Below are 20,442 nucleotides of genomic sequence, written 5' to 3' on the forward strand. Positions count from 1 at the left end.
TCGGTTAAAAACTAAAGTATATATAAATGTAAGATTATGATTAAAATCCGCATTAAGTCTATTATAAATTATAGATATAAAAACAAACAAAAAAAATCGTTTGACGTTAAATATTTGAGAATTTTTTCAACAATTCATAACCAAAGTGTTTTTTTTTTCCGCTTAAATACTTATTGAGTCTCTAAATTTGTCACTTTCCTTTAATTTGGTATGTCTATATATATATATATATATATATTGTCTTAAATTGATGTCCAAATTTCATTCTATCAAGACGTGGGCAATGGCAATGTTTTCTTCTTAGCAATTATCCTTTGCAAACCTACAAAATTTATCAAGATTTTTAATATTTCCAAACCCTTTTACCGATTTAATCTTCTCAAAACCCAGACATAAAAGACATTTTGGCAATGCTTTTTAGCATTTACAAATTTCTGGGTTTTCCCATCATTTCTCTCTCAAAAAGAGTAAAATGGCAAAACCGAAACCTTTATGCTTACTTTCCCTAGTCGTTCTGTGCCTCATTTCCATTTCAGCCGCCGAGACGACCTACATCTCGCTGGATTGAACTTTTCGTTGGTGCATGTAACAAAGTTGATAAGGGAGTTGAATCTGTTTCTTGAGAAATCAACATCGTTGATGAAGATCCAGTTTCATTGCCACTGGTGGAGAAGCAATTTAAGTTCCCAAATTTGACAGTGCTTAGTGAGATTTTCGTCCAGTATTTGGGTTTGCTTCTGGGAAATACCCACATTGAGGCTGGTTGTTTAGTTTGAGATTTATCTTTTTCCTTTTCTGTATGATAAGTGGGTGTGCCAATTTCAAAGATTTCAACTTTATTGCTGAGAAGGTGAAGTTGAAATGTTTCTTTTCTTTTCTCCAAAATATATTTCCTGTTGACAACTTTGCAAGGATTTAAAAAAAAAAAAGTTAAAAATTCTCAAGAAAAACGACTGATCATCAATGGTGAAATATCAAACAATTTAGAAAACTTTATAGTCATTAGTTACTAAAATCAACTAAGATTTTAATATGTGAACTAATATTGGTAAAATTTGATGGCGATGAAGATTGGATTCCAGAATTTGTGTTTAAATAATTTTATTTTATTTTTAGTTTCTCATGTATTTTTATTTTTAATTTTTTTAAAAAGATAAAAAAAACTAATATAAAATAATAGTTTTGTTTAATTTTTTGTAATTTCTAAAAATATATATATTTTTTATTTATAAATTATTTATGATTATTTACATATTTTTATACCAAATGAAAATTCGGGTATCAACTTGGAAAGATAAAAGGAGAAGGCAAAAGAACAAGTAGAAAAAGGTGCAACACAGAAAACTTGGTTTCTAATTTCTATATACAAAAAAGAAGACACTTGCAAAGCAATGAACATATCATCTAACACTAAACTTTTAAGGCAAATGATAGTGGGAAAGAATAAGAAAATAGGAATTTTTTTTCAAAACAGGGGAAAACAAGTAAGAATGCACAAAATGTTTAGAAAAAAACATTACCTACAATATACTGGGGAGCTGGTAATCCAATCTTTGCTGCAATTCTTTGATTTTCATGGAAAGCTCCATTTTTTGCTCCTTGTAGCTCTGCAACAAGTATTGTTTTCCTTCTATCACCTCTTTTAACTCTTCAACTTCACTTCTCAGCATTCCGATTCTCTCCTCATCTCCCCTTCCCTTCTCGGGGGAGTCCAAGTTAGTCTCGATACCAAGATACCCGTTTGCATGGCCGTTTTTTATGTCAGGTGCCAAAGCTGTAACTGTTGAAGTCTTGTCGTTTGTGTTGACGCGTACTACACAATGATCGGCAATCACCTTCCTCAGCCTTTGGATTTCTCTCTCGGAATCGAACAAGTCTCGATTTGCAACGTCCAGCTGTGATTGTAAATGACTCGAGTGTGAAATTTGAGCATTCAGTGAATTCTGAAGCTCTGTAATCTGATCCTGCATCTCCAGAATCATATCGTCCCTTCTCTTCAACTGTTGCCTTAGCTTTTGTATCACTTCCCGCTTGCTATATATATCGGAGCCTGATTCTGAGACACGTGGTGAATCAGAGCAGTTGGAATGATGGAATGGCTTTGGAGGCAACTCAAGGCGATCAGGAGATGATGCCCACATAATGCCATTATCCTTGTTGAAATCAGATGTGGGAACTGTCACCAGAGGGAGAGCAACTTCAGATGAAGGCGGCATGTGGCCATTAGGCGGGTGCTTACCTCCTATGCTTTCAGCTCCTGTTTTCAACCAAAAACTTGAATAAGAGACCAAGAGGTAGAATTAAATTTATAAAATTACATGCACCAACACCTTAACTTTCACTATTAAAAAAGGTAAAGCATTAGAGAGCTATGTTGCTCCAACTCTTCGATTTTTTTCTGAAGTACCTATGTCAGTCACATTTTCGAACATAGGTATAGCATATGACCTCCAAATACATGAGAAAATGTTAAAATTTTGAGCATACCCATATCATACACCCAACAATCACAACTGAGTCCAAGTAACATAGTGAGTAAATCAATCTATGACTAACCAAATTAAGAATGGCAAAGAACAGGACTGCCATTGAGAACTCCAAAAGGACCTTGTCTCCCAATATGAAGAGCAACATGTTACAGCAAAGGCCAAAAGGAAATATTGTCATGTATTAATACTTTAAGGTAAGAGATTCCAGATTAGGACGGTGATCCAAAAGGAAAGTGAGACTTTGTTTTTTTCTTTTTCAAGCCAATACGTGACTATTTACACTTTAAAAAAAAGTGGTTTTGGAATATATCGGGATTCTCAACAAGCTTTTCTTCCCTTTTGTCACCCCACTCCAAAGATCCAAACTAAAGCATTGAAAGGTGAAAGGTAACAAAATTGTTTATACATTAGCAGCCTCACACCTGAAATGCAGTTGAAACACCAATCATCTTCTTGAGTAAATGAATACATGTTTGAGTGTAAACGGCAACCTGATGATCTCCTCCTGTCAGAAGATCCAATTCCTGTAACAAGCTAAATTCAGAAGCAGGCATATATTCAATACAAACTATTGCCAAAAAAGATGCTAGCTTACCTTTCGATCTAGTAGAAGAATCATGCTGTTGCTTGGTATCAAGTGCCTGCTTCAGCTTGTAACCAAGGCGGATTGATAAGGTACTCAGCAAGGCACCACCAGCAATAAGAATCCAATTTAGCCCCTCACCCTGAAAACTTCTTGACTTCTGACCCCTAGATACCTGGCCACCTCTTGTATTCATTTTAAGAGTGAGGTGTCAGAGGAGAAAATTCTGAATCATCCAAGTATGACCTATAGTCAGAGTGCACCAAACTGCCATTACTCTTCATTTAAAGCAAAATTTAGGTGAAATAGCATAAGAAATACATAAGTTTAACAGAGGTCACCTATCTTCACAAGAAACAAAAGGATCTAATGAATTGCAAGTGAACCAAATACACTAATGAAAAAACAATGCTTAAATTGCATGATTTCAAATTTGAGAGCGATTTGAATAACAAGAAATGCAATTAAGCTGTTCAACTAGCAAAAGAGCAAGTTTGGCCTCTCTAAGAAGAAATCATCATCCATGGTTAGAATGTTTAAAACAACGATATAAACATGATCAACATTCCAAGCATTAAAGGGAATTTAGAAACACTAGATAACATCTTAAAAACAGATGAGCCACAGGTCAAGTTGGTAACTTCATCAATTAAAAAAAGCACCTTTCAAGTTCTATCCTTTCAAATTGGTTATCAAGTTCAACAATAAATCTAAACAGTGTTGATCTACCAATCGTAACAAAAGTAAACAATATTAACTAACTTATCCGTTACACAGCATTGTAAGGGATGCAGCATCAGTCATCAAATAAGTTTGAAAGATTCAATATAAATCAACAAAACAGTGTATGTCCAAATACTAGCACAAACGAGAGAAATAACATTCAATCTTCTAACAAACAACAACCAAGCAATCAACTACACAAAGCTTCGATTCAATTCGCCACATTAAAATCGATACCTTACTACTGCAATGAGAATACAAACACATTTTTTCTAATACAAAAAAAAAGGTTATAATTAACGTTTCGCAATGCTGGAAACTTTATTCAAAGTAATCGGAATCAGCAGAAAGAAAAAAGAGATTATCGATCAAATTTTTTTGAAAACCGATGAGAAAAAATGAAAAAAACAAACCTCATTCAAGGCAAGGAAAAAAATTAGGGTTTGCTTGGAGCGGGGTTTATGCTGAAACATTGACACGGCGTCGTTTCCAAGAAGTACTTCCCCTCTGTCACTGTTCACTCTCTCGCTTTTTCTCACTCTCTTAGCAATAGAAATGGCAGGAAACTAAAGAGAGGGTTTTTCAAATGGCGGCTTTTGGCTAATGGATGATTTTCTTTTATTTTTATTTTTATGTTTCTATTGGATTAGAAAATAAAATTGTAAAATCTGGAGAGTATTACAATGTGAGCACGAAACGTGTGGGATTTTGCCTCGAGTTTTCCGTTTGTTTCTGTTGAAGTTGTTATACCTTTTCGCTATTCATTCTTCATTTTATGTTTTTCATTTATAAAAAAAAAAAGGAAAATAATAATAACAACAATAATAATCACTACTGCTAAGAAATAATCACAATCACTTGCTGTCGATAAGATTTGGAGCATTTGGATTTTGGATGTTATGCTTTATTCCAAAATAAAAATTCAGAAAAATTAGTGGATCCATAAAATTAAATTAATTTATATTTTTATGACTTTTATATTATTTTTATTTATTTATTTTCTAAATTAACAATTAAATTCTTAAGGCACGCTCTCAAAGAGAAAGAACAACTTTTTTTATGAAAATTCAAAACAACAATTAAAATAACAACGAAATATAAAAAAAATTATTATGTTATTAGGATTATATTCAACTAAACCTGTTAATGGGTTGGATTACTCATTTAAGCTTAAAGGTCCGTCCGAAATTTAAGAATGTATAGAAAAATAATATTAAGCCTAAAAAATAAGCTTGAGCAACAAAACTTAAACCCATTTAAAATATAAAAAAGATTCAAGGCTCGATTCATACCTAACCCGTTTTTAAGTTTATAATACTTTATATTATGTTATTTTTATAAATAATATAATTCTGAACACATTAAAAAAATAAATCTATACGAAATATATAATACTATTCTAACACAAACATTAAAATAATATTAAGATAATTATATAAAAAATATATAAAATTATTAAATATTAAAATAATATAATATAAATATTTTAAAAAAAATATATGGACAATCCTCAATTAAACTTGAGTTAATCTTTTACAAATATGGACGAATTTAAATAAAATTTTAAACCCATATATAAATTATTAAAAGATTATAATTTTTTTATTTTTAAAAATTATATACCCTATTTAAATTATTTTTGTTTCAATTTAATCAATTTGTATGTTCTTTCCTTTACTTTGAATTAGTACCCTGATTAGTTCAGATACAGTTCAGTACCTGACGGTTCCGACCAATCTTATTTCAAGAACCTTGGCTGTAAGATAAACCGAAATAACTATTCATTTAATATTAAAAATATATATACTATCATTTATATATTTTATTATTAAATTAAAATTTAAAATTATTAATCGATTGAGTCTTAACTTGATTAGCATGAACATTATTACTAATACAGGAAGACGTAAATTCAAGTATGCTGAATCCCAATAATTTTAGGCACCATATGATTGTATGATGCAAAGACATTATGCGTGCCATCCCGTGAGCGCTATTCAAAACAACCGAAACCCGGCACAGAAAATGTTTGCAACAACCAACGAAGCATAGTTCACTAACATCAGACTCAAATAAACAAAGTTTTCATCCATAAATCGAACATCGGTCTTAAAATCCGATCATTTTAGATACAGTATGATTATATGATGCAAACTCGCTAATGAATGCCATCCCGAGACCGCTATTTGAAGCAATTGAAACCCAAAATAGAAATATTTGCAGCAACCAACCAAGCATAATTCACAAACAAATTAAAGGCCTTTCATTAAACAACTAAAGATACTGCCTAACATTCCAAGGATCATATATTCCCATATGCAGTCACTGAAACAAATGAAAAAAATTGAAAAACTACATACACGAGGCATCGATATCGATATATAGCCATCCTGATATACTCTAAAGCATAATTGGAACTAGGATACACAAAGATAGATTCAATATATGAATATAACATAAAAATGGAGCATGAATAAATTGACATGTAGCTAGGAAATTACCAATGCACCATGCCGATTCTGATTAACTTGCATTCAACTTCTTTTCTTCAATGTAGTCATGCATCTCATTCAGCCAAAGATCGGCAAACTCGCAATTCTTCCATCCCTCGAACCATGGCCCTCCACGAGTATAATGTATGGCTTTAGGAAACGTTGTTGAGTCATTCTCGACAACCTTGTTATGCCCTTCAAGGAAATTCCAAATAGACGGGATCGATCCGATTTCATCATCTTCGAGCCACTGGAACCTATGAAGAAAAGCGCCCGTTTGATTGTTTACAACTTCTGGAGTCAGACCCTTGTTCTTCGGATGACCGCAATTGTACAACACCATCGAGGACCAATTCTTTCGAGGATACAAAGTCTGCACTGCACCATCCATTTTCGTGGTCTCTTTCGGGGTATAATCATGATGAACGCACATGATCGCATATTTATCATCAATCAACTCCATTAATTCCTTTATATCAGCTAAGTAAAGGAAATCACAGTCGATAAACAGCGCCCAACCATCATAATTCGCCAAGTAGGGAGTCAGGAACCGGGAAAACGAGAACTCGGTACTCTCGAGCTTGTTCCGCTCGCGCCAGTAAAGGCCTTTTTCCCGGAGATCTGATTGAACAATGGGAGTGATCTCGACAGGAACCGATGAACGTTTCAAGATAGAATGGCGGCAGACCTTATAGGCTAAATCTTCACGCGGATCGTAACCGACAAAGATTTTGAAGGGTTTGCTTAAATCGCCATTGTTAGTCACTTGATGAGCTTCGCCATTAGCCAAAGTCATTGATAGCAGCAGTTTTTTTCTACTATAACACAGATCTGCACAGTTTTTAAAATTCAGTAAATATAATAAAATTAAACCAAAAAAAAGGGAAATTTTCTAGGAACAATTAGTTAAGAATGGCACACTGAAATATCGTTCTTTTTTTTTCTTTTACTTTTTTTTTTCTCTTGCGGATTCTTGGAAGCCAAACAAAACCAAGAAAGGGAAACTTTAAGATTTCTCTTATTATTGAATTAACATTGCATCCATTAATGTAAAAAAGAACCAAGAAAAGCATAGAAAAACGTAAATCTAAAACAATAGAAAGAGATATTCAAATTCAGTCGACACAGTGCTACACTTCCATCAAACAAACAAATAAATAAAAACCCAACTTAGCAGAAAATTCCATAAATTCAAAGAAAACATGGCACCATTAACGAAAAAAATAATAAGATCAGCAAAAATATACGCTTAAAACCCAGAGAAGAAAAACAATAATTAAACTAAAAAGAGAGAGAGAAAGAGAGAGAGAGAGAGAGAGGACCCAAAAAACAAAACAAAGAGATACCTGAGAAAATGAAGAAAACGCGGGATCTCGAAATTCTTGACAGTGAAGAAAGAAGAAAGAGAACTAAAAGTTTATTAAGAATAAAGGGGAAGAGGTAGACTCTTGGAAGACTACTTATAGAAATGAGAACTCAAAGAATAGAAAATTAATCTCTAAAATTTCGAAATTATCCAATTTTTATTTTAGATTCAATAGAAATTTTTGTATGAATGTGTTGTGGCGAGGATTTAGCGGTGAAATGAAACGAGGGAAAGGGAGCCAGTTATTCGTTTTTTCCTGTTGACGGGAAGTGACAAAATTTCACCGTACAATCCCGATGGGTCATTATCATACACGTGGTTTAGTGAGCTGGATATTTTTTTAATTAGTGAATATGTGCTCCAACTCCTCAATACTTTTCATTAATTGTAATTTAGTCCCTCTATTTTTATTTCAAAGACTTGAGTCTCGGATTTAAAAATACAATTTCAATTATTAACATAGTTAAAATTCTTCTGATAAATCTAGATTCATTATAATATTCTTTTGTTACATGGCTATCAATAAATATTGTTTTATTTAAAAATGTTAAATTGATGAATTTGATAAAAGAATTTAGGGTCCTTACATAGTGAAACTTGAATTTAGAATAAACTGGTTTGTGGAGGGTGTATGGAGGCCAACATAGCGGAGGTTTTAGCGGTGAGGGAAGCGCTTTCATGGTTGAAGGAGAGGAGGGTTGCCGCTGTCGTTATGGAAACGAATTGCTCTCGAGTTATGGAAGTGTGTAATAATTCAGCTGATGACGACTGAGTTTCAATCCCAGACAGTTTTCTGATTCGCGTACGATAGCAAATAGAGCAGCTCATAATCTCGTTCAAGTAGCTCTATTAATTATTTTGTGTCGAAAGAGGATCTTAATTGTATTTTGGACATTATTATTTTGGATAATCTTTTAATAATTTAAAATGAAATAAATTGACATTAAAAATAAGTGTATTGAATAAACCTGTCAGGTTAGTGGTCTCCTGCTCTTGATTGATCCATTTAATTTTCATGTGTTTGATTTTTATTTTTCAAAAAAAAAATCTTAATATGTTAATTGAGACTTGAACTTTTTTTTTTAAATTAGTCCTTTAACTTGTTAAATTTTTTTTGTAAGTTAGTCTTTAAATTAGGCAAGCCTGATTTTTTTGTACTAGTTAGTCCTTAATATTTCCTTAAAGAAAGTTAGAACATAAAATGCTTAAATCCCAATATACGTACAATCACCTAATTTAGGCCCGACATAAGAACAATTGCTAAGTTTAGTCTCAAAAAGTGCATTAACTTGAATTTTATGGTTAAAATATGTTATAAGTCCATATACTATTCATAAATTTAGAATTTAGTCTATATACTTTTAGTTCTAGGAATTTAGTCTCTCTACTATTTAGATTTCAAAATTTAGGCCCAACTACTAACACTGATAAAATTATTTTGTTAAATCTAAGTTTATTACAATGTTATATTTTTAGTTATATAGCTATCAAGTGAACATTTTTTTCTAATTTCAAAAAATTATGCCAATAAATTTAATAAAAAATTAATAATGTCAAGAATTTGACCTAAATTTTAGAATTAAAAAATAGAGGGACTAAATTCCTAAAAATAAAAAATTCTAAATTTTGTAAAGAGTAAAGATACTTACTACATATTTTAACCAAAATTTATTTATAATCAAACTATGGCTGTATTTGCGCTTTACTTAGCTGGTGACTGCTTTGCTTTAGATAGATACTTAGATTCGCTTATTATTATTGATTGAAGTCCTTTGACATCATAACAGATCAACGTCAGATATTAGCGAGTATACTATTTTTCGTACACTAGCGCGTGTGTATTTTTGCCATTAACATGACGTGCACCGACACAATGAATTCACGGGTTTCCACATGTACACCAAATGCTATACACGCTTTACATGTTTGAAAACGGTACCATTGTTTAAAGGGATAAACTACCGTTTCATACTTAAAATTAGTATTCTTTTTCATTTTGGTCCCTGAATTTTCTTGTCCACATTAGTCTAAAACTTTTCTTAATTTAATTCTTGGACTTGGATTTTGTTAATGTATAATTGTATGAAACTCTAAGATTTGAAATTGTACAATGTTATCACTTGAATTTTTATTTAAAAACTTAATAATTTATAATTTCTTTATAAGTTTTAATTTTTCTACATTTTAATATAAAATGTTTTTAAATTTTTTTAAAATATTGTTAAGTTTCGAGACTAACGTGGACAAAAAAATCAAAAATCAAGTTTAAAGAAAATTAAGAAATTTAGAGACTAAATTATGTTTAATCCCTTCTTTTAAATATATTTTATTTTTATATTTAAGGTTAAAAGTCCAAATAACTCCAAAACGTTTAAAAAATGCATCTACTTGAACTCTCGAATGTTAAATTTTTTATCAATTAAACCTTTTGACCATTAACTTTAATGGTTAATCGTTAAAGAGTAACGATTGCCTTTTTTTTTCCCTTTATTTTTGGTTAATTTTCATCACTTGTCACGTTGAGCTATGCCACATGGCAAAAATTGGTATTTTTTATTTAAAATCATTAAAAATTCATAAATATATATTTTTAAAAAAGTGCAAAACCTTATAAAAAATTACAAAAATTATAAACATTATTTTAAAATATTAGAAATTTATATAAATTATATGAAGTTAAAAAATTTAAATATATACCTATAATTTAAACCTTAATTTGCATATCAAAAAATTATTTTGTCATTGACGATATTCACAGCGATTAACAGAGACGGACGACAATGGGAGGCAGAACACCAGTGAACGATGTGAAGATGGACAAAGGGTCGAAAGCTCTAAGAAAATTCGTGGCGGATGAGCACAAAAGATAGTTTTAGAGATCAAATATTGTTTGATAATTTTTAAAGGGTATTGTAATGTTAACTATAGGTAGTGTGAAAATGGAAAAATTTTGGTTTTGAATTATTTTCTATATATTTTTATTTTTGTTTTATGATTTTTTATACTTTTTATAATATATTTGTAATTTTTTTAATAATATTTTATATTTCCTATAGTTTTTAAATATTTTTAATATATTTTTTAAATTTATATATTCTTTTAAAATTTGTAATTACTTTTTAAATAAAATTTAATATTTTACTTATAATTTTTCAAAATAGTTTTATATATTTTAATGATTTTAAATAAAAGAACATCCGTTTTCGTCACGTAGCACATGGTAACAATAACCTTAGAGAATAAAAGAAAATACGACAATTATTACCATTTAACAGTCAACAGTTAAATTTAACAATCAAATGATTTAATTGAAAAAAGTTTTAACATTTGAGAGTTTTTTTTTTTTTTTGGCAGGGGCTTACTGTTATACTTTTTGGAAAAGTTAAAAGGCAATTTTTATCAAAACCAGATCCGACCAGCCAACACACTGTCCGGAATAAGCTAAAGAGTCGGTTGACCCACGAACTAACAAAACCGGAAACCAAATTAATTGAAAAAAAAATCGGTTCGACTAGTTTCTGTATTTTGGGCAAAATTATCCTGACCCAAAATTGAAAATATTCGGCCCAAATCCTTTTAAAAGTTGACCCAACCCAATAACCACTCACCCAACCAAAAAAATAAAAAATAGTTAGCTGTTGTCTGCACCTAAACATCTCCATCCTAACCCACAACTCGAGCCTAACTCCAACGAGTTTCTCGGTTGCATTGAGGTTGAAGCAGCGTGGGTTTGATCAAACCATAATTCATGATGTTAAAACATCAAATTAACCTTAATTAATGGCATTAATGACTTCCAATTTATTCTTTTCTTTCAAATTAGCATACATATATATATATACTAGTTTGGAAGATACTGTAACTTCTCAAAGAAATGAATTCAATGCCAAAGCACAGGAGAGAAATGGCAAACAGTCAATTACTTGGTAAGAGGTTAAAAGGTTTCAGTAATGGCTTTCTACACAATTTTCAGGTCAATTATTCATCTGAAGAACCATAAATGGAAAAAAAAAAAGAAAAAAAAGAAGGAAAATACAAGACAAGTAACAACTTGATGATACTGAGAACATATAACTCATTAACTGGTTAGGCTTACCGATCTTTCGACTGCTGATGTTTGTACCAAAGATGTGTGTCGAATCGTTAACAACCCATCACTGCACAATTGTAAACAAAAGCACCTGCTCTTTCCTTGACCGCAAGCACACTCCAGTCCGCTCCATTACTGCTTCCATCCTCCGGATTCCATGAATGCAGAACAATTACTCCGTTATCACCACTTCCACGTCCTCCAGCTCCTATTACGAGTAAACTGTTACCACAGGCTTTAAATGCCAGTCCCCAACCGTTGTTCCAGTCGGCCCTAACAGGTAGTGTCTTCACAACGCTCCATGAGTTATTAACCTTGTCATATTTTTTCACTTCGTTTGTTGCTTGATCAGCAGAGTAGAGTTGATTATTTACGACTGCAACTAAAGGAGGTGAACGCATTGCGGGATGAAATGTACCCCCTGCATTGCAACCAGGGTACATATTTTCAATCCTCCTCCATGATCTTGTCTGCATATTGTACTCTTCACCACAAGACATACAGTCTGTATGACTCGACATGCCCCCGATGACATAAAATTTCCCATCCATAAAGAAACCAGAACACAGTTTACGTGGGAAGTTCATATCCGGCAAGGTTTGCCAAGTACCCAACTCAGAATTGTAAAGCTCAGCGGATTTTAGAACGTTCCCATTCTTATCGCTGCCCCCAGCTACAATAGCAATCTCCCCAAGGCTGCTAGATCCAAACAAACATCGAGGCAAATTCATTACGGGGCATCTTGACCAATCGTGAGTAATCAAACTATACATCCAAATAGCAAATCCGGACAACTCACGACCAAATACGAGTACTTCAGTCCCCACTGCCAGAGACTCTTTATCAGCACAAGTAAAACAATCATCACAGGGAATCCTCGGTAGCCTCATCCATTTCTGTCTCATAGGATCAAAAGCTTTCCAAGGCATCATATTACAGGCTAGATAAACCCAGTCTTCTCTTATGCCAAGCTGACGTCTCAGTTTATATAAATAACCGCTGCCGATCAGTGACCTAAATTTCTTGTTTAAACAGGAAAGATTTGGGTAGTCAGATCTGCTGCTCCGAGCCAGAATGTTCAGTGCCATGTCATCATTAAGACCAGGTAGTAGACTGTTATCCGATGCTTGTCCATCATGATTTTCTCCAGATCTTGCTACAATTATAGGTTTCTTTCCGTTCAGTCCTATATAGCCAAAAGTTAAAGTACGCACTTCTGGGTCCAGCAAACCTTGCCCAACATGTTTCGTATTAGTTTTATTAGCCAAGAGAATGTATGCCAATAGATCCCAATCATCTTGCGAAACTCTCAAATTGTGTTTGTATGATGCTGGAGGTTGCAAACCAGCCACCACTGGTGAGTCATATTCTGACCCATCGACTTTTGTCTTTGACTTCTTAAGTGAATCTCTGAACACCATTTAGAATGTGCCCTACACGAAACTATTCCTTGAGAATGTAAGAAAAATAAAGCAAAGTGACGATACCAAAAGGCAAAAGGAAAGGAAACCAAAAAGTGAACAGTGTTAAACAACATATGTACTGTTAAATCTTGCTGGCCAAGAGTAATTTATGCAAACGAAATTATTTTCTCAAAAGCACATTATAGTTCAACAATTTAACAATGCATCACTTCAGGTATCATCTTCCTACTGTCAAATTATCAACACTGAACCATACAAGGATCAAGCCATAACTCAGACTCTCATTAATACGAGAATGATTATGACCTAAGAAAAACAAAAATGGATAAGTTACAATAAAATATGCAAAAAAAGGGGTACTTACGATCCCATGCAATGCAACATTGCTCAAGACAGACCCAAACCAAGGCTTCCGCATTTTTTTCATCGTTAGCAAGAGAAAACATATGAATAACAACTTCAAAATCAACTCCTTATTCCGAAAGTAATCATCTTTCCATCTAGACATAATGGTTATTAATCATTTCCAGCTTCCGAACCTAATCAGTATTTCAGTCCCAAGATGAACCGATCCTATGAACAACTTTTTGGGCAAACCTCATACTCCAATAGAAAAGGATCTTTTAGTTTAATTAAAAAATCTAATCTGAAAGGCAAGTGGATTCCCAAAAAGGCGATCAACAGCATTCTAGCCAAATTAACGCCACATTGCCACTCGAGCCAATTTGCCCTACATATCACATGACTAGAAGCAAATGATAACCATCCAAATAGAATTCTATCATCTAAACAACTTTCTACGAATAAGGAAAAATAACTATGCATTTAAACGGTTTGAAGGGTTCCGACGATGTTGGATGCACAATAGTTTCTAATAACCCCCCCTCCACACCCTGTGAACTGTTAATAAGTAACCAAAATGAACTTGAAGTACACGTGTTTTACGCATTTCCAGACACGGGCACGAGTATATAATCTCCAACGACTCTCCGAATACAACAAAAAAACATAACCTAGCTGAATCCGAACAACACAAACCGACAGATAACGAACCTTTAACACCATTGGTAGAGATTTTAAACTTCTATTCAACAGATAGAGTATGTGTTTTATTCCTATCATTACTTTTTGCTAAAATCATGTAAAGTAATGAAAAATTTTGGTAAAGTGGTAGTTACAAGCAGAACTTTCCATTTTGTTCATATCTTCTACACTCTTATCTCAATTAATATATACTATTTACAGTAATAACATTGAATTTAATGTTAGCAAACAATTTTATTTGTTATTTTCAATGAATTAAATCAAATTATCACTGTATATATATCTAGATATAGTAATCTTGAAGAATAATTTTACAACAAAAATTAGCAAAATACAAAGTTAATTTTTAACTTGATTTGTCAAATAATCCAACATGCAATTCAATTACAACAAACTGATGATATCTAATATATTTCTGTAATTTGATTCTAGAAAATGAAACAAAAAATAGAAACAAATAAACAGAGTCGAGGAAATTCTCAAATAAAATGCAAAAAAAAAAAGGAAACAACAATTTAAAGCAAAATTAAATTAATTCAACAATTGAAGCTTCAAAAAAGAGCAAATCTTAACATGCAACAAAATTCAGCTTTAAAAAAAAAAAACCAAAGTCATCGTCAGTCGTCACCTTCAGTGAATAAAAAATCCGACCCGATTCTTTCGCTACCTGGAAATTTTCCGATCACTGACTAGAAGTTTCAAAACCCAAAAAAAAAAAGGGAGAAAAAAAAGGAAAAAAACCCCTAATTCACATTACTCTTAAAGCTTTGATCACCCCCCAAATTTCCCAGTATCTTTTTTTTTTTTTCTCTCCCTTTATCTTTCTCCGATAGTAATCTCATTCTCATCCATATATATATAAATAATTAATATTTATAATTATTTATTAATATGATTATTTTATTACACAAAAAATCATCTTTCCACTCACTTTCTCTAAAAACCCAGAGAGAAAAAAAAATAAAAAAGAGAGAGAGACAGACAGACAGACAGACAGACAGAGATTAAATTAATTGTATAATTTTTATGTTTCAATTTTAATTGTAATTTTCCGTTTTTTTATTTAAAAGGCGATGAAAACAGAGATTCGATTCTATCAACAATTTTCTAACGCTTGTTTTAGCTTTATTTTCCCCCCCTTTTTTTTGTTTTTTTCTCCCTTTTTTATGTTTCATATTTTCTTTTGCTGTCCGTAAAAATTAGTTCTTCTTCTTCCTTGTATAACTTTGTTTTACTTTTTTTTTAATTAAAAAGGGAAAATAACTGGGTTGACTAGTCAACTTTTTTATACCATTCTCCTTTAGTTTTTTTTTTTGAACTCACCAATTGCTCAGTGCTAGTGTTTGCCTCTGCACGTGCTTCTTGCTTTTCTTCCGTTTTTTCTTTCTTTTACAATCAGATGATTAGCTTTCACACATGCTAAAGGTTTCTCTATTTTCTTTTCATTTCTTTATTTTATAATTAGAGAGTATACATTTATTATTTTTTAGTGAATTACAAAAAGAGATCAATAAAACCCTAATAACAATGCTATTCCCTAGACCACATTCGGATGGTGAACTAATAAGTCCCAACCTGATTCATACAGATCATGCACCTTTTATGATACGAGTCACAAAAGCCCAAATTCTTGAAGGCGAGGCCCAATAAGCAAATTCCCAGCCCAATCAAGAAATCCATCCATACTTAGTTGAAAATCAGGCCAAATTGTCAAAGTGGCCCAAGTTGTAAAGTTTTATTTTTATTTTTATTTATTTATTTACTTAGTTTAAATTTTTATGTCAATATTCAGTCCAAGAGTCCCAGATAAAATGACCTTTGACCGAATTTCCATATTAAAATAATTAGGAGTTTTTTTTATTTTAGTTTTCTAATTAGATTAGGACTAGTTATAAGGCCTATTTAAAGGCATGGCTGTCCACCTTGTTAAACACTTATCATTATTATTAAAATTTCAGATTTGTTGAGAGCAGAATTTTCTTTGAGTTTTCTCCAAGATTTCTCTCTTGAGTTTTCTTTAGAAGTTGTTTTAACAATCTTGTGATTGTGGGAGCCATCTTCAACCTTCTTCTTGCCATTGATATTCTTTGGAGGGGAGATTAGAGCCGTTTGAAGGGAGTTGTGAGATCTTTCGAGATTTCAAGGCTTCTTAGGACTTATCTTTTAATTTCTTACTGTCAATTCTTTCTTTATTTCTACTTGTGCTGAATCATTATCTAATCTATTTTCTGTTCTTATTGTGTTTTCAGCCTTTTTCTATCTTAAGGAATCAGCCCAGAAATCCCCAATTTTTAGGGTTTTTCCATACTCTTTTTGGGTGAAATTAGATTGTCGAAATTTGGGGAAAACTATCTTGGTGTTCAATTGGGCAGAATCACAATCTCCTTGAGGGTTTCAAGAACCCTAACACTTATTTCTATTCTCAATTTGATTCTTTGCTGATTTGGGGATTTTATTTCAGATCTGAAAATTAAAAAATCTAATCTTTTAATTTTCTGTTTCGTTTCAGATCTAATTGTTTAGGGTTTTCGTAGGAGTTTCCCGTGACTTGGCAACTCGATCTTGGTCCGCGCGCAACCCCGTATCATTTGGTATCAGATTTTGGGCGTTTTGGGTGTTCTTGGTTGATTTCTAAACTGATCTCTATTTTTTAAATTACAAACAGCAGTTTTACCCAGAAAAATTTTTGAAAAAAATTCATTTGAGTGGGTAAATGTTTTCTGATTGATCTGAAATTTTACATACATATTTTTGGCACTGTTATTGAATATACAAAAATATTTCCCGCAAAAAAATTAGTCGAAAAAGTCAAAAAATTGAAAAAAGACGAAATCCAATAAAAAATTAAAAAAATATTCAGCGGGTTGAATCTGGTGCCCAAATTTTTCAGATCAAAAATTCAATATTTGAAGACATTCCATATTTAATTTTGTGATTTTTGGAGATCGGGAACACCTCGAACGAAGTTGTCAAGTTACTCCGCAGTTTTTCGGGTTTTCTGTTTTCAGCAATTTTTATTGATTCTTAGCTGTAGGTTTTCATTTGTTTACCTTTATTCTTCCTTTACGTTATCTAACACCTTCTTGTTTCTTGTGTTAGTAGGATTTAAACGTGTGCACAACTTCTTCCTAGGTGCAACACGAATCAATTGGTGTCTCGTCAGTTTTTGGCATCCTAGTGCAAATTAGGATTCTTTGGTAGTTTGGTTCACACTCTCTAATTGGTTGATATAAACTCTGATAAAGAACTCACAAGATTGAATTCGACCTCATTGAGAATTTGATTTTTTCTTTTTGAGTGATTAACGGTGAGGTTTGATAACTTTTATTTTTGAGTGTTGAGTGTTTTGCAGGTTTTAAAAAAAATGTCTACAGGTGATAATAATAGTGACATATTTAAAAAATTCCAACAACAGTTGGATGAACAGGCTGCTGCTCTTCGAGCTTTGACTGCTACCATCAATGAGGTGCAATTGAATCAAGAACCTCAATATCGAAATCCAATCAAAGAAGATAGGGATAACCAACCCCAGAGGCGCGGCCCTCGACGTGTCACTAGAATGGATGATGATTTTCATGATCGTGGACAATCATCTTTGGCAAAACCAAAGAGTGAGCAGCAACGAGAACATCTCTTTCATACTCGCTGCCATGTACAAGGTAAGCTTTGTAGAGTTATTATTGATGGTGAAAGTTGCTCGAACATAGCCAGCACGACGATGGTGGAAAAGCTTTGCTTAACCACTACCAAGCATCCACAACCTTATCAACTACAAGGGCTTAGCAACGAAGGCCAATTTAGGGTCACTCAACAAGTGCGCATCGCATTTTCTATCGGTAAGTATCAAGACGAAGTTGTGTGCGACGTAATGCCTATTCAAGCCTGCCATTTGTTGCTAGGAGAACCGTGGCAACTGGATCGAAAAGTCACTCACGATGGTCGTACCAATAGGTATTCTTTCAAGCATCAAGGAAAGAAACTCACCTTAGTGCCGCTCACTCTGGAACAAGTCCATGAGGACCAAATCAAACTGAAAAATTCTGTTAAAACAAGTGAGGAAAAAGAAAAAGAGAATGAAAAAGAGCAAAAAGAGATTGAGAGTGAAAAGGAATGTGAAACAGAAAAGAAAATTGAAAAAGAAGTTGAAGAAAGAAGAGAAAATGAGTTAGAAAAAGAAACAAAAGAAAAAGACGAGGAAAGGCTAGTGAGGAATGTTTCCACTAACCAAGATATGAATTTTTCTTGTGTTGCTACTTTTCAGGTTCCTGAAAGATCGAAAGATAACTTTCAACTTCAATACCTCTCAAATGAAAGACGCTTTCATACGATCAACTTAGGCAAAGATGAAATCACACTACATGATCCCGAAGGTAAGCGAGGTAAGGAAATTTTAGAAACCGAGTCCAGTGCAGATTTGAAAATTATTAATAAAACTTTTGGTGACTTAGTTCTTAAAAGATCCCCTCATTTTGATCCGATTAATTGTTACTCTTCGATTGTGGTTGATAAAGTCATTACGAAAAGAAGCGTGATTTGTTATTCTCTTGATTTACCTTGTGTAAAATCCTCGAATTTGTCCAAATCTGTTTTGGAGAATAAGGTAACGAAATTTTCCAAATTTGTTTTCAATTTATATTCGTGCCTTAAACAGTTTATGTGGTTGTACATGAAGTTTGAGTTCCATTTGACAAAGGTTAACTCAACAACGGAGATTCGACTACACTATGCCCCCGATGAGCGAAGGTTTGTTTTAAATGAAAAAGGTAAAATCGACCCTTATTCTTCTGCTTATCGAGGTAAGATGCTTGAAACCTTTGAAACACTTTTGTACTCCTCGGATAGTGATAAAGATCGTGTTGATGAACACTTAGATCGAAACGTGCTTGACTGTCCTATTTTATTTATTGATGATCTATCTGTTTTGATGGTTGATAAAAAGATTCTTGTTTTTGATAATGCATGTGTGAGTGAATCTATAGACCGCCGATTAATGCATGGTATGATTATGCAACTCTGTGAACCATGTGAATCTTTTCAAATACCTACTTGTGACGATTATGTTTACCATTTGATTTATTACTCGCAATTTATTCATGGTTTGTGGGAACAATGTGAGACGACTGAATGCCTTAAAACATGTCCATCTTTGTTTCAAATATTTGACGAGGCAGTGGTGAGTAAATTAGATTGTTTGCATGGTAATCTGAATCTGTCCATTCACATGCGTTATACCTGTTCTGTTATGCTTATGATTGGACTACAAGCTTGTTTCCGTTGCTATTTACTATCTCATGGCTATTCTTTTCAGTGGACTCAATTGCCATTAGTCCCGTTCGATAGAGGAAAGTCGAGTTCATTTGATTTTTTAGATTCGAGGACGAATCTTTTTGAGGAAGGGGGGAATGATACGAGTCACAAAAGCCCAAATTCTTGAAGGCGAGGCCCAATAAGCAAATTCCCAGCCCAATCAAGAAATCCATCCATACTTAGTTGAAAATCAGGCCAAATTGTCAAAGTGGCCCAAGTTGTAAAGTTTTATTTTTATTTTTATTTATTTATTTACTTAGTTTAAATTTTTATGTCAATATTCAGTCCAAGAGTCCCAGATAAAATGACCTTTGACCGAATTTCCATATTAAAATAATTAGGAGTTTTTTTTATTTTAGTTTTCTAATTAGATTAGGACTAGTTATAAGGCCTATTTAAAGGCATGGCTGTCCACCTTGTTAAACACTTATCATTATTATTAAAATTTCAGATTTGTTGAGAGCAGAATTTTCTTTGAGTTTTCTCCAAGATTTCTCTCTTGAGTTTTCTTTAGAAGTTGTTTTAACAATCTTGTGATTGTGGGAGCCATCTTAAACCTTCTTCTTGCCATTGATATTCTTTGGAGGGGAGATTAGAGCCGTTTGAAGGGAGTTGTGAGATCTTTCGAGATTTCAAGGCTTCTTAGGACTTATCTTTTAATTTCTTACTGTCAATTCTTTCTTTATTTCTACTTGTGCTGAATCATTATCTAATCTATTTTCTGTTCTTATTGTGTTTTCAGCCTTTTTCTATATTAAGGAATCAGCCCAGAAATCCCCAATTTTTAGGGTTTTTCCATACTCTTTTTGGGTGAAATTAGATTGTCGAAATTTGGGGAAAACTATCTTGGTGTTCAATTGGGCAGAATCACAATCTCCTTGAGGGTTTCAAGAACCCTAACACTTATTTCTATTCTCAATTTGA

At 32.7% G+C, this 20,442-nt stretch overlaps 3 protein-coding genes across 6 annotated transcripts; all 3 read right to left on the reverse strand.

Annotated features, from left to right (window-relative positions):
• Positions 1-282: 282 nt before the first annotated feature.
• On the reverse strand, positions 283-4,549 carry LOC107938694 (uncharacterized). Of its 3 annotated transcripts, none has more exons than XM_016871922.2 (5): positions 4,209-4,549; positions 3,085-3,318; positions 2,912-3,013; positions 1,521-2,257; positions 283-893 (listed from the first exon to the last, which is right to left on the reverse strand). In XM_016871922.2, the coding sequence occupies exons 2-4, from the start codon at positions 3,266-3,268 to the stop codon at positions 1,521-1,523; spliced, it is 1,023 nt and encodes a 340-aa protein (XP_016727411.1). In that variant the 5' UTR covers positions 3,269-3,318; positions 4,209-4,549; the 3' UTR covers positions 283-893. The 3 variants fall into 3 exon arrangements, with proteins under 3 accessions (XP_016727411.1, XP_016727410.1, XP_016727409.1); XM_016871921.2 differs by having other exon boundaries at positions 283-903; XM_016871920.2 differs by lacking the exon at positions 283-893 and having other exon boundaries at positions 1,331-2,257; positions 4,033-4,221.
• Positions 4,550-6,035: 1,486 nt separating this feature from the next.
• LOC107938690 (protein CDI) lies at positions 6,036-7,948 on the reverse strand. The gene is made up of 2 exons (XM_016871915.2): positions 7,634-7,948; positions 6,036-7,118 (listed from the first exon to the last, which is right to left on the reverse strand). Exon 2 carries the CDS (start codon positions 7,081-7,083, stop codon positions 6,319-6,321), a length of 765 nt encoding a protein of 254 aa, XP_016727404.1. The 5' UTR covers positions 7,084-7,118; positions 7,634-7,948; the 3' UTR covers positions 6,036-6,318.
• A 3,601-nt stretch (positions 7,949-11,549) lies between these two features.
• Positions 11,550-15,398, reverse strand: LOC107938680 (F-box/kelch-repeat protein At5g60570). 2 transcript variants are annotated; one of them, XM_041075172.1, is made up of 2 exons: positions 14,840-15,398; positions 11,550-13,176 (listed from the first exon to the last, which is right to left on the reverse strand). In XM_041075172.1, the coding sequence occupies exon 2, from the start codon at positions 13,162-13,164 to the stop codon at positions 11,797-11,799; it is 1,368 nt and encodes a 455-aa protein (XP_040931106.1). In that variant the 5' UTR covers positions 13,165-13,176; positions 14,840-15,398; the 3' UTR covers positions 11,550-11,796. The 2 variants fall into 2 exon arrangements, with proteins under 2 accessions (XP_040931106.1, XP_016727397.2); XM_016871908.2 differs by having other exon boundaries at positions 11,550-13,186; positions 14,840-15,379.
• Between the last annotated feature and the right edge of the window lie 5,044 nt (positions 15,399-20,442).

This window comes from Gossypium hirsutum, chromosome A08, assembly GCF_007990345.1.
Source record: "Gossypium hirsutum isolate 1008001.06 chromosome A08, Gossypium_hirsutum_v2.1, whole genome shotgun sequence".
Classification (NCBI taxonomy): domain Eukaryota; kingdom Viridiplantae; phylum Streptophyta; class Magnoliopsida; order Malvales; family Malvaceae; genus Gossypium; species Gossypium hirsutum.